Source organism: Hylobates moloch, unplaced genomic scaffold, assembly GCF_009828535.3.
Source record: "Hylobates moloch isolate HMO894 unplaced genomic scaffold, HMol_V3 SCAFFOLD_4, whole genome shotgun sequence".
NCBI lineage: Eukaryota > Metazoa > Chordata > Mammalia > Primates > Hylobatidae > Hylobates > Hylobates moloch.
The window spans coordinates 39,824,292-39,839,200 of record NW_026652279.1 but is presented as its reverse complement, the minus strand read 5'-3'; the positions used below and the strand labels follow the sequence as shown (position 1 = coordinate 39,839,200).

Genomic DNA, 14,909 nt, shown 5'->3' with positions numbered 1-14,909 from the left:
CTAAGTTTTTGCCAAGATATTGTATTACATTATAGAATATCTTCACGTCAAGAATACTTATTTAGCTCTTACATTATACATTCTCAGACAGTCTATTCTTACTCATTTTTTTTTATTATTTTTTGAGATGGAGTCTCACTCTGTCACCCAGGCTGGAGTGCAGTGGTGCAATCTTGGCTCACCACAACCTCCACCTTCTGGGTTCGAGCAATTCTCCTGCCTCAGCCTCCCAAGTAGCTGGGATTACAGGCGGTGCCTGCCACCACGCCCAGCTAATTTTTTGTATTTTTAGTAGAGTTGAGGGTTCACCATGTTGACCAGGCTGGTCTCGAACTCCTGACCTCAGATGATCCACCTCCCTTGGCCTCCCAAAGTGCTGGGATTGCAGGCATGAGCTACCGCGCCCGGCCAAGCCTATTCTTATCCATTTAAAGTTAAGTATATATAAATAGCCAGATTTCTTTTGTTGCTTCTTTTATTTATATTTATATTTTCTCTTCATTCCCCTATGTTGAGGTGTTGGTTCTGATTCCTTTGTTGTATGGTTAAGAGTCCTTTCATTCCCTCAAATAACATATGCACGCACTTATTTTATTTATTTTTTAGAGACAAGATTTCATTCTGTCACTCAGGGTGGAGTGCAGTGGCACAATTATAGCCCACTGCAGCCTCAAACTCCTGGGCTCAAGCAATCCTCCTGCCTCAGCCTTCCAAGCAGCTAGGACTACAAATGTGTACCACCATGCCCAGCTAATTTTTTAATTTTTTTTGTAGATACAGGTTGTCCCCATGTTGCCCATGCTGTTCGGAAACTCCTGGGCTCAAGTGATCCTTAGCCATCTAAAATGGTGGGATTACATGCATGAGTCACCACACATGGCCCACTCACTTATTTTATATTTTATTTTACAATTTTGTCTTTTGGTTGACCATCCTAAGTCAGTCATTCATGTAAACCAATTATAAGCAATTCTATGTGGTTTGTAAACAGGGCAGATTGAGAAAGTTGGAGAGTAGATGAGAAGATCATGGAGGGTCCATGTGCAGGTTTATGGAATATGGCTTTTATCTTGAATACATAGTTTTTTAAGCACAGAAAGATTTTTAAACATGGGAACAATACGATTAGATTTGCCTGCCTGCAGAATGGGGAACAAAATTGGAAAGAGAGTAGGGAGGAGAATAACAATAATCTAGGTGAATGACGATTGAAGGTGTGTAATCATAGTGGACATGGAGCTGATAGGAGGTATTCAATAGTTATTTAGAGGCAATGATAGTTCATATGCTTAGTAGTTGTCTGGTACTTTAATAGTTGCCTTTCTTGGGGTATTGAATAAGGGAATGGACAGAAACTGAAGCTTAAAAGTTAGGAATAGTGCTCAATTTAATGAGGGAGAAAGTTTACATTTATAAAACTTGTTCAAAATGTAGATGGCAGGTGTAGAGATTATGAAAGATTTGTTTCATTTGTTACTTATGACCAGAAATTGTCTATATTGTTTGTATTTAACGTTCATTGAATATTTATAAAGGTCTTGGTACTTCTTCAGGTGCTGAGAGCAATTTTTAAAAAATTAATGATTAGTTCTTATTTTCAGGAGCTCAGAGAACAATAATACATTGTAATTTTTAGATGTATTCTATTCTAATTAAGACTACAGATATCATTAAGAAGAATATATTGCACAAATCTCTTATCAACTGTAATTTGGAGTCCTTAGGTAACTGTTTTGGGGTATCTTACTTGTTTCAGTCAACACATCTGAAAAATTTACTTACCAGCCAAGTGGACCCACTTTGTTTTGTTATGATCATGCTCCTGACTCTCCAGCTTCCCAGGGCTTCAACTAAGTGCTCCACATCTAACCGTTTTAGAGCTAGCCCAGACATGTCTTCATCTATGTGTTGTGCGTTCTTGATTTTCTGTAGATTACTTTAGTCTTTGGGAGAGGTAAAAAACCCACAAACAACTGTTCCTTTATTTTACATTTATAATTTTCCCTCCATACCTTCAGAAATCTCTAACCTACCCATCTTTTATGGCATTTTCAATTACCAAATTTATCTTATACTCCTCCTAGTGGTCATTTAGTAAATCTCTAATGATTAATATGATACACCCCTTAGCCTTTTTAGAGGTCATCCTTTTCTAACCTGATCTAACAGTACTATTTGATTACTTTTGTAATATTTGACAAAATTATTATGATAAATCCATTAAAATTTAATGTACTTTTATAAACTTCAGAGGCAAACATACACAATTAATTGTTTAGAAATACATATATGTGGGATAAAGCAAAATAATGACAAACGTAAAATTCCTTCAGGTTCGATGGGGCAGGGACAAAAGATAGTGGAGGAGCATGTAAGTAGATGTAGCTTATTAGTAATGATCTAGGTTTCTTTTATTGCCAACAGAATAGTATAATGAATGACATGTACCCATCACTGAGCTTTAACAATTATCAACATTTTGCTAATCTTTTTTAATCTAGTGTCTTACCATTTTTTTTCCTTGGCATATTTTATAGCAAATCCCAGACAATGCGCCATTTCATCAATGCTTACTTATGTATCTCTAACTGATAAGGACATTTCCATCTTTATCTAAGCACCATGCTATTATCACAAATAACATAATTGATAATAATACTTCGTCCATAGTCACAATTTTGTGATGATCTCAAAAACGTGTTTTTAGAGATGTTTGTCTGTAAAATGTCCTAACTAGAATCCAAATAAGATTTCTACATTGTATTTGAATATTGTATTTCTTATCTCTTTTATTCTTTGAAAGTCCCTTCCTTTCCTCTCCACCCCTTTTTTAATTTATCTTTTTTAGAGACAGGGTCTCACTATGTTGCCCAGGTTGGAGTGCAGTGGCTATTCATGGGTGTGATTATGTCACACTGAAGCCTAGAACTCCTGGCTTCAAGCCGTCCTGCTTCAGCAGCCATCCTCCACAAGTAGCTGGTACTACAGTGCCTGCACCTGGCTTTCTTCGCTTTTTTATGCCATTGGTTTGTTGGAAAAACCGTATTATCTGTCCTAGAGAATATACCTACATTCTGGACTCCAAATTACTTCTATCTGGATGTATTTAACTTGTTCCTCTATTCCTTCTATTTTCTATAAATTGGTAGTTATATATCTAAGGGCAGGCTGGGTTACAGATTCTTTGGGGTTTGATAAGAGTTAAATTCTTTGGGATTTTTGTGTGGTTTTTGGCAAGAGTATTTTATGGATGGCACGGTGTACTTTCATATGACATCATTAAGCACATAATGTCTGCTTATCTCACCTTTAATTTTGCTAAAATTAATTAGTGGGTTTCGTGTAAGAGGTGTTCCTTAATATGCATAGGGAGGTATTGCTTTAAGAAAATGCCAGATTTTAAAAATTAAACCTATAAAGCAATAAGAAAGAAGATGAGGAGGCTGGGCGCAGTGGCTCATGCCTGTAATCACAGCACTTTGGGAGACTGAGATGGGTGGATCACTTGAGGTCAGGAGTTTGAGACTAGCCTGACCAACATGATGAAACCCCGTCTCTACTAAAAATATAAAAATTAGCTGGGCATGGTTATCCATGCCTATAGTCCCAACTACTCTGGAGGCTGAAGCAGGAGAATCACTTGAACCCGGGAGGTAGAGGTTGCAGTGAGCTGAGATCATGCCACTGCACTCCAGCCCGGGCAACAGAGCAAGACTGTCTCCAAAAAAAAAAAAAAAAAAAAAGGAGGAATAGAAAATATGATTCAAGGCTCTGTTTCCTTATCCATAAAATATATTGGTTGTATTCGAATTGAATCTCAATTACTCATTATAGGCCAATGAAACAAATCTTTACTGTCGCAAGGTGAGTACCTCCTCTCTTCCCTTTCCTCAATGACAGCAGCTTTGAGATTTCAGCCTATCTTCATCTGTCTTTTTTACTACACTCTTTGGATTCAGGGTAGTAAATTTAGGTAGTTTCTGGGTGACTTGAAGTATAACATAGAAGGAGAAACCCAGAATCAAGATTTCAAAGACCTTCCCAACTGAATTCCTATGATAAATTTTAAGTAATAATAATTAACTTTTTAAACAGGGTTCAACTCCACCAGTAACTGTTTTCAAAGGTTCAAAAAAACCTTACTTAAAAGAATGCATTTTGATTATTAACCATGATACTGGAGAATGTCGACTAGAAAAACTCAGCAGCAACATCACTGTAAAAAAAACAAGGTATGTGGTTTAATGAAATAAATTATATTATAAACATAAATTTCTAAGGAAATGTCAGAAAAAAATTACTGTATTAAGTCACATTATAATATAAGGGTTATTTCTGTGTGGTACAAAAATGTTTTAATATTTTTCTAAGTTTAAATTTGGTGGAGATCCTAAGCCAAAAGCTTTTAACCACATCACCCTGTGATATATAAAAGCTTGTTTTGCTTCTAAATGCTTTCTATAGGTATAGGTACACTTTTTATCCTATTGTAGATACTTCTGTATAACTGGATTGAAGGAAGCCATTATACATTCTCTAAAATAATTTCATCTTCATTAGTAAAAATGTATTGAGTACCTAGGATGTGTAAGGTACTAGAAAAAGGAAAGTTTGGCCGGGCGCGGTGGCTCACGCTTGTAATCCCAGCACTTCGGGAGGCCGAGGCGGGTGGATCACAAGGTCAGGAGATCGAGACCACGGTGAAACCCCGTCTCTACTAAAAAATACAAAAAAAAATTAGCCGGGCGTGGTGGCGGGCGCCTGTAGTCCCAGCTACTCGGAGAGGCTGAGGCAGGAGAATGGCGTGAACCCAGGAGGCGGAGCTTGCAGTGAACCGAGATTGCGCCACTGCACTCCAGCCTGGGTGAAAGAGCAAGACTCCGTCTCAAAAAAAAAAAATAAAAAATAAAAAATAAAAAAAGGAAAGTTTGCTCTGCAAACACCTCAAAACTTCTGCATTTTATTCAGATAAACAGATTATTCCATTTAAAAAGTCAATAGGAGAATATACCCATCTCAAATCCTTTTTGGAAATAGGTAACACATTACTTACCATGTAATATAAGGATGTTTGCTCTAAAAGCCATGCAAATAGTATAGACAAAAATTGCTCTAGGAATTAAGAAAAAGGAGAAGTAATGGTAGATTGGAAAATTCAGGGAGGCCTTTTTGATGTACCTTAAGAGGAGATTAGGATCATAAGAATTACCTTGGGTGCTTGTTAAAAATTAGTTCCCGAATCCAACCTTAAATCAGGGAAGGATCCTGGGAAACTCTATTTTTTAATATCCCCTCACCTCTACCATCCATGCCCTGCTGTGATTCACACCAGAAGAAAGTTTGTGAAATACCGATTTAATTGATTAGAGAGGAGATGAGGATGTAAGACAAGTTTGATATCTGACTTATTCAGGACCAATGAGTAAGACCTACTTGAATGGAGCAGAGGTTTGTCTCTGTACCTGTGTATATGTTTTGGAAAGTAGGGGGCGATGTTGATATTGGGCTAGAGGTAAGGTTGTAATTTTGTTGGTTGAGGTTAATGCCGTCAATATTAACTAAGACATTAGGACATTACCTTGCTGGTAGTGGTTACATATTAAAGTCTTTTTAACCAGGGATTGGCATATTTACAGTTTTGTTTTAAAACATTAATTCAGTAGAGAAACTGAGTAAATGAAACAATGTAGGAATCAGAAAAAATGTATAAACCAGGATTTTTGAGGACAGGAATGAAAAGAAAAGTGAGGTTCTAAAGACTTTTTGAAGGAAGAACTGACAGGATTTGGTGACTGGAAATGGGAGAGGCAAAAATCAAGCATACTTTTGTTATACACTCTTCTTAAAGATATTGAGAGAAAAGTATATGAATCTCCTTTATTATCATGCCTGTCTTAAGTTATGAATGGAAACTGTAGAAGTGATTTGTTTTAACAGAAATGATAATTTTAGAACTTACAGAATATATCGTACCTGTTATACATTTATATTTTTTCTTTTATTTTAGTCATTTGTGAATATCTTATCTGTTCAATTTAAGCAATGGCTTTTTTTTTTTTGGTTGTTGTTTTGTTTATTTTTAAATAGAGATGGGGGGATCTCGTTATATTGCCCAGGCTGGTCTTGAACTCCTGGCCTCAAACCATCTTCCTTCCTCAGCCTCTGAAAGTGCTGGGATTATAGGCATGAGCCACTGCACCAGCCTGGATTTTTGTTTTTGTTTTATGAGACAGGGTCTCACTCTGTTCCCCAGGCTGGAGTGCAGTGGTGCAATCATAGCTTACTGCAGCTTCTAACTCCTGGGCTCAAATGATCCTCCCACAGCCTCCTAAGTAGCTGAGATTACAGGTGTGCATCATCATGCCCAGCTAATATTTTTATTAGTTTTGTACAGACAGGGTCTCACTATGTTGACCAGGCTGGTCTTGAATCCCTGGCCTCAAGTAATCCTCCCACTTCAGCCTCCCAATATGCTGGGATTATAGGCATGAGGCACCAAGCCTGGCACTGGTTTTGTTTTTGTTCTTGTTTGTATCCCTCAATGGACATGTGTATCACAGAAATAGAACTTGATAAATATTTGTTAAATAATGAACTAAATTAATGTTTTAATTATGGAATATTATTCTAAAGATGTTTAGGAGAAGAGTAAGTGGTCAGTTTTAGTAACTTTGTAAGTTGAAATTTTTGTTACATTGCTGTCATACCTGTTTCAATATTTGATATTCTTAATTGCAGAGTTGAAGGAAGCAGTAAAATTCAGTATCGCAAAGAACAACAGCAACAACAAATGTGGAATTCAGCCAGGACTCCCAATCTTGTAAAACATTCTCCATCTGAAGATAAGATGTCCCCAGCATCTCCAATAGATGATATCGAAAGAGGTAAAATCTAAGTATATGTAACATCCCTTTATAAGAGATAATTAAGAAATGTTAAGGCCAGGCACGGTGGCTCACACCTGCAATCCCAGCACTTTAGGAGGCCGAGGCAGGTGGATCATGAGGTCAGTAGTTCAACACCAGCCTGGCCAACATGGTGAAACCCCATCTCTGCTAAAAATACAAAAATTAGCTGGGCATGGTGGCATGCACCTGTGGTCCCACCTACTCAGGAGGCTGAGGCAGAAGAATCACTTGAACTCGGGAGGCAGAGGTTGCAGTGAGCCAAGATTGCACCACTGCACTCCAGCCTTGGTGACAGAGTGAGACTCCATCTCAAAAAAAAAAAAAAAAGAAATGCTAAATGAATTTTTTCATTTTAATTAACAGTGGTACTAATTATAAATGTTTACCAAGAGCATAATATTTTTTGTAATTATGCATTTTTCTGGGGTAATGATGTAGCTTATGATTTTTAGTTTTATGTAAGCAATATCCATATAAGAGGATCTGTATAATTTTATTTTTTTATTATACTTTAAGTTCTAGGGTACATGTACACAACGTGCAGGTTTGTTATGTATGTATACATGTGGCATGTTGGTGTGCTGCACCCATTAACTCATCATTTACATTAGGTATATCTCCTAATGCTATCCCTCCCCTCTCCCCCCACCCCATGACAGGCCCCGGTGTGTGATGGACACCCTGTGTCCAAATGATCTCATTGTTCAATTCCCACCTGTGAGTGAGAACATGTGGTGTTTGGTTTTCTGTCCTTGCAGTAGGTTGCTCAGAATGATGGTTTCTAGCTTCATCCATGTCCCTACAAAGGACGTGAACACATCCTTTTTTATGGCTGCATAGTATTCCATGGTGTATATGCGCCACATTTTCTTAATCCAGTCTATCATTGGTGGACACTTGGGTGTTTCCAAGTCTTTGCTATTGTGAATAGTGCTGCAATAAACATACATGTGTATGTGTCTTTATAGCAGCATGATTTATAATCCTTTGGGTATATACCCAGTAATGGGATGGCTGAGTCAAATGGTATTTCTAGTTCTAGATCCTTGAGGAATCACCACACAGTCTTCCACAATGGTTGAACTAGTTTACAGTCCCATTAACAGTGTAAAAGTGTTCCTATTTCTCCACATCCTCTCCAGCACCTGTTGTTTCCTGCCTTTTTAATGATCCCCATTCTAACTGGTGTGAGATAGTATCTCATTGTGATTTTGATTTGCATTTCTCTGATGACCAGTGATGATGAGCATTTTTTCATGTGTCTGTTGGCTGCAGAAATATCTTCTTTTGAGAAATGTCTGTTCATATCCTTTGCCCACTTTTTGATGGGGTTGTTTGTTTTTTCTTGTAAATTTGTTTATGTTCTTTGTAGATTCTGGATATTAGCCCTTTGTCAAATGGATAAATTGCAAAAATTTTCTCCCATTCTGTAGGTTGCCTGTTCACTCTGATGGCAGTTTCTTTTGCTGTGCAGAAGCTTTTTAGTTTAATTAGATCCCATTTGTCAATTTTGGCTTTTGTTTCCATTGCTTTTGGTGTTTTAGTCATGAAGTCCTTGCCCGTGCCTATGTCCTGAATGGTATTGCCTAGGTTTTCTTCTAGGGTTTTTATGGTTTTAGGTCTAACATGTAAGTCTTTAATCCATCTTGAATTAATTTTTGTATAAGGTGTAAGGCAGGGATCCAGTTTCAGCTTTCTACATATGGCTAGCCAGTTTTCCCAGCACCATGTATTAAATAGGGAATCTTTTCCCCATTGCTTGTTTTTGTCAGGTTTGTCAAAGATCAGATGATTGTAGATGTGTGGTGTGATTTCTGAAGCCTCTGTTATGTTCCATGGGTCTATATATTTGTTTTGGTACCAGTACCATGCTCTTTTGGTTACTGTAGCCTTGCAGTATAGTTTGAAGTCAGATAGCATGATGCCTCCAGCTTTGTTCTTTTTGCTTAGGATTGTCTTGGCAATGGGGGCTCTATTTTGTGTCCATATGACTTTAAAGTAGTTTTTTCAGATTCTCTGAAGAAAGCCATTGATAGCTTGATGGGGATGGCATCAAATCTATAAATTACCTTTGGGAGTATGGCCATTTTCATGATATTGACTCTTCCTATCCATGAGCATGGAATGTTCTTCCATTTGTTTGTATCCTCTTTTATTTTGTTGAGCAGTGGTTTGTAGTTCTGCTTGAAGAGGTCCTTCACATCCCTTGTAAGTTGGATTCCTAGGTATTTTATTCTCTTTGAAGCAATTGTGAATGGGAGTTCACTCATGAGTTGGCTCTCTGTTTGTCTGTTATTGGTGTATAGGAATGCTTGTGATTTTTGCACATTGATTTTGTATCCTGAGACTTTGCTGAAGTTGCTTATCAGCTTAAGGAGATTTGGGGCTGAGACAATGGGGTTTTCTAAATGTACAATCATGTCAACTGCAAACAGGGACAATTTGACTTCCTCTTTTCCTAATTGAATACCCTTTGTTTCTTTATCCTCCTTGATTGCCCTGGCCAGAACTTCAAACACTATGTTGAATAGGAGTGGTGAAAGAGGGCATCCCTGTCTTGTGCCAGTTTTCAAAGGGAATGCTTCCAGTTTTTGCCCATTCAGTATGATATTGGTTGTGGATTTGTCATAAACAGCTCTTATTATTTTGAGATATGTTCCATCCATACCTAATTTATTGAGAGTTTTTAGCATGAAGGGCTGTTGAATTTTGTCGAAGGCCTTTTCTGCATCTATTGAGATAATCGTTTGGTTTTTGTCATTGGTTCTGTTTATGTGATGGATTACGTTTATTGATTGGCATATGTTGAACCAGCCTTGCATCACAGGGATGAAGCCAACTTGATCGTGAGGGATAAGCTTTTTGATGTGCTGCTGGATTCAGTTTGCCAGTATTTTATTGAGGATTTTCGCATCAGTGTTCACCAGGGATACTGGTCTAAAATTCTCTTTTTTTGTTGTGTCTCTGCCAGGCTTTGGTATCAGGATGATGCTGGCCTCATAAAATGAGTTAGGAAGGATTTCATCTTTTTCTATTGATTGGAATAGTTTCAGAAGGAATGGTACCAGCTCCTTTTTCTACCTCTGGTAGAATTCGGCTGTGAATCCGTCTGGTCCTGACCTTTTTTTGGTTGGTAGGCTATTAATTATTACCTCAATTTCAGAGCCTGTATTGGTCTATTCAGGGATTCAATTTTTTCCTGGTTTAGTCTTGGGAGGGTGTGTGTGTCCAGGAATTTATCCATTTCTTCTAGATTTTCTAGTTTATTTGCGTAGAGGTGTTTATAGTATTCTCTGATGGTAGTTTGTATTTCTGTGGGATCTGTGGTGATATCCCTTTTATCATTTGTTATTGTATCTATTTGATTCTTCTCCCTTTCTTCTTTATTAGTCTTGCTAGCGGTCTATCAATTTTGTTGATCTTTTCAAAAACCAGCTCATGGATTCACTGATTTTTTGAAGGGTTTTTTGTGTCTCTACTTCCTTCAGTTCCGCTCTGATCTTAGTTATTTCTTGCCTTCTGCTAGCTTTTGAATTTGTTTGCTCTTGCTTCTTTAGTTCTTTTAATGGTGATGTTAGGGTGTTGATTTTAGGTCTTTCCTGATTTCTCTTGTGGGCATTCAGTGCTATAAATTTCCCTCTATACACTGTTTTAAATGTGTCCCAGAGATTCTGGTACGTTGTGTCTTTGTCCTCATTGGTTTCAAAGGACATCTTTATTTCTGCCTTCATTTTGTTATTTACCCAGTAGTCATTCAGGAGCAGGTTGTTCAGTTTCCATGTAGTCGTGTGGTTTTGAGTGAGTTTCTTAATCCTGAGTTCTAATTTGATTGCACTGTGGTCTGAGAGACAGTTTGTTGTGATTTGTATTCTTTTATATTTGCTGAGGAGTGCTTTACTTCCAACTATGTGGTCAATTTTGGAATAAGTGTGATGTGGTGCTGAGAAGAATGTGTATTCTATTGATTTGGGGTGGAGAGTTCTGTAGATGTTTATTAGGTCTGCTTGGTGCAGAACTGAGTTCATGTCCTGTATATCCTTGTTAACCTTCTGTCTCATTGATCTGTCTAATATTGACAGTGGGGTGTTGAAATCTCCCATTATTATTGTTTGGGAGTCTAAGTCTCTTGGTATATCTCTAAGGACTTGCTTTATGAATCTGGGTGCTCCTGTACTGGGTGCATATATATTTAGGATAGTTAGGTCTTCTTGTTGCATTGATCCCTTTCTGTTATGTAATGGCCTTCCTTGTCTCTTTTCATCTTTGTTGGTTTAAAGTCTCTTTTGTCAGAGACTAGTATTCCAACCCCCTTTTTTTGGTTTTCCATTTGCATAGTAGATCTTCCTCTATCCCTTTATTTAAAGCCTATGTGTGTCTCTGCATGTGAGATGTGTCTCCTGAATACAGCACACTGATGGTCTTGACTCTTTATCCAATTTGTCAGTCTGTGTCTTTTAATTGGAGCATTTAGCTTATTTACATTTAAGGTTAATATTGTTATGTGTTAATTGGATCCTGTCGTTATGATGTTAGCTGGTTATGTTGCTCGTTAGTTGATGTAGTTTCTTCCTAGCATCGATGGTCTTTACAATTTGGCATGTTTTTGTAGTGGCTGGTACCGGTTGTTCCTTTCCATGTTTAGTGCTTCCTTCAGGAGCTCTTGTAAGGCAGGCCTGGTGGTGACAAAATCTCTCAGCATTTGCTTGTCTGTAAAGGATTTTATTTCTCCTTCACTTATGAAGCTTAGCTTGGCTGGATATGAAATTCTGGGTTGAAAATTCTTTTCTTGATAGGAACAGCTCCGGTCTACAGCTCCCAGCCTGAGCGACACAGAAGATGGGTGATTTCTGCATTTGTTTGAGGTACCGGTTTCATCTCACTAGGGAGTGCCAAACAGTGGGTGCAGGACAGTCGGTGAAGCGCACTGTGCGCGAGCCGAAGCAGGGCGAGGCATTGCCTCACTTGGGAAGCTCAAGGGGTCAGGGAGTTCCCTTTCCTAGTCAAAGAAAGGGGTAACAGATGGCACCTGGAATATCGGGTCAGTCCCACCCTAATACTGCGCTTTTCCAACGGGCCTGGAAAACGGCACACTAGGAGATTGTGTCCCGCACCTGGCTCAGAGGGTCCTATGCCCACGGGGTCTCGCTGATTGCTAGCACAGCAGTCTGAGATCAAGCTGCAAGGTGGCAGCGAGGCTGGGGGAGGGGCGCCCACCATTGCCCAGGCTTGCTTAGGTAAACAAAGCAGCCAGGAAGCTCGAACTGGGTGGAGCCCACCACAGCTCAAGGAGGCCTGCCTGCCTCTGTAGGCTCCACCTCTGGGGGCAGGGCACAGACAAACAAAAAGTCAGGAACCTCCACAGACTTAAATGTCCCTGTCTGACTGACAGCTTTGAAGAGAGTAGTGGTTCTCCCAGCACGCAGCTGGAGATCTGAGAATGGACAGACTGCCTGCAAAAGTGGGTCCTTCACCCCTGAGCAGCCTAACTGGGAGGCACCCCCCAGTAGGGACAGACTGACACCTCACTCAGCTGGGTACTCCTCTGAGACAAAACTTCCAGAGGAACTATCAGACAGCTGAATTTGTGGTCTCACGAAAATCTGCAGTTCTGCAGCCACCGCTGCTGACACCCAGCCAGACAGGGTCTGAGAGTGGACCTCTAGTAAACTCCAACAGACCTGCAGCTGAGGGTCCTGTCTGGTAGAAGGAAAACTAACAAACAGAAAGGACATCCACACCAAAAACCCATCTGTACATCACCATCATCAAAGACCAAAAGTAGATAAAACCCCAAAGATGGGGAAAAAACAGAGCAGAAAAACTGGAAACTCTAAAAAGCAGAGCACCTCTCCACCTCCAAAGGAACGCAGTTCCTCACCAGCAACGGAACAAAGCTGGACGGAGGATGACTTTGACGAGTTGAGAGAAGAAGGCTTCAGACGATCAAACTACTCTGAGCTACGGGAGGAAATTCAAAACAATAGCAAAGAAGTTAAAAACTTTGAAAAAAAATTAGAAGAATGGATAACTAGAATAACCAATGGAGAGAAGGGCTTAAAGGAACTGATGGAGCTGAAAGCCAAGTTTTGAGAACTACGCGAAGATTGCAGAAGCCTCAGTAGCAGATGCGATCAACTGGAAGAAAGGGTATCGCTGATGGAAGATGAAATGAACGAAATGAAGCGAGAAGGGAAATTTAGAGAAAAAAGAATAAAAAGAAATGAAGAAAGCCTCCAAGAAATTTGGGACTATGTGAAAAGACGAAACCTACGTCTGATTGTTGTACCTGAAAATGACGGGGAGAATGGAACCAAGTTGGAAAACACTCTGCAAGATATTATGCAGGAGAACTTCCCCAATCTAGCAAGGCAGGCCAACATTCAGATTCAGGAAATACAGAGAACGCCACAAAGATACCCCTCGAGAAGAGCAACTCCAAGACACATAATTGTCAGATTCACCAAAGTTGAAATGAAGGAAAAAATGTTAAGGGCAGCCAGAGAGAAAGGTCGGGTTACCCACAAAGGGAAGCCCATCAGACTAACAGCTGATCTCTCGGCAGAAACTACAAGCCAGAAGAGAGTGGGGGCCGATATTCAACATTCTTAAAGAAAAGAATTTTCAACCCAGAATTTCATATCCAGCCAAACTAAGCTTCATAAGTGAAGGAGAAATAAAATACTTTACAGACAAGCAAATGCTGAGTGATTTTGTCACCACCAGGCCTGCCCTAAAAGAGCTCCTGAAGGAAGCACTAAACATGGAAAGGAACAACCGGTACCAGCCACTGCAAAAACATGCCAAATTGTAAAGACCATCGAGGCTAGGAAGAAACTGCATCAACTAACGAGCAAAATAACCAACTAACATCATAATGACAGGATCAGATTCACACATAACAATATTAACGTTAAATGTAAATGGGCTAAATGCTCCAATTAAAAGACACAGACTGGCAAACTGGATAGGGAGTCAGGACCCATCAGTGTCCTGTATTCAGGAAACCCATCTCACGTGCAGAGACACACATAGACTCAAAATAAAGGGATGGAGGAAGATCTATCAAGCAAATGGAAAACAAAAAAAGGCAGGGGTTGCAATCCTAGTCTCTGATAAAATAGACTTTAAACCAACAAAGATCAAAAGAGACAAAGAAGGCGATTACATAATGGTAAAGGGATCAATTCAACAAGAAGAGCTAACTATCCTAAATATATATGCACCCAACACGGGAGCACCCAGATTCATAAAGCAAGTCCTGAGCGACCTACAAAGGGACTTAAACTCCCACACAATAATAATGGGAGATTTTAACACCCCACTGTCAACATTAGACAGATCAACAAGACAGAAAGTTAACAAGGATATCCAGGAATTGAACTCAGCTCTGCACAAAGTGGACCTAATAGACATCTACAGAACTCTCCACCCCAAATCAACAGAATATACATTTTTTTCAGCACCACACCACACCACACCTATTCCAAAATTGACCACATAGTTGGAAGTAAAGCTCTCCTCAGCAAATGGAAAAGAACAGAAATTATAACAAACTGTCTCTCAGACCACAGTGCAATCAAACTAGAACTCAGGATTAAGAAACTCACTCAAAACCGCTCAACTACATGGAAACTGAACAACCTGCTCCTGAATGACTATTGGGTACATAATGAAATGAAGGCAGAAATAAAGATGTTCTTTGAAACCAACGAGAACAAAGACACAACATACCAGAATCTCTGGGACGCATTCAAAGCAGTGTGTAGAGGGAAATTTCTAGCACTAAATGCCCATGAGAGAAAGCAGGAAAGATCCAAAATTGATGCCCTAACATCACAATTAAAAGAACTAGAAAAGCAACAGCAAACACATTCAAAAGCTAGCAGAAGGCTAGAAATAACTAAAATCAGAGCAGAACTGAAGGAAATAGAGACACAAAAAACCCTTCAAAAAATTAATGAATCCAGGAGCTGGTTTTTTGAAAAGATCAACAAAATTGAT

The 14,909-nt window shown here is 39.1% G+C and overlaps 1 protein-coding gene across 2 annotated transcripts in view; it reads left to right on the top strand.

The window, feature by feature from the left end:
* The window catches only part of EAF2 (ELL associated factor 2), a 62,035-nt gene that overhangs the window by 16,685 nt on the left and 30,441 nt on the right, over positions 1 to 14,909 (top strand). For both annotated transcript variants that reach the window (XM_032150046.2, XM_032150048.2), the window contains exons 3-4: positions 4,096 to 4,232; positions 6,739 to 6,884. In XM_032150046.2, the coding sequence (XP_032005937.1) occupies positions 4,096 to 4,232; positions 6,739 to 6,884 (283 nt within the window). The remainder of the gene's footprint in view (positions 1 to 4,095; positions 4,233 to 6,738; positions 6,885 to 14,909) is intronic.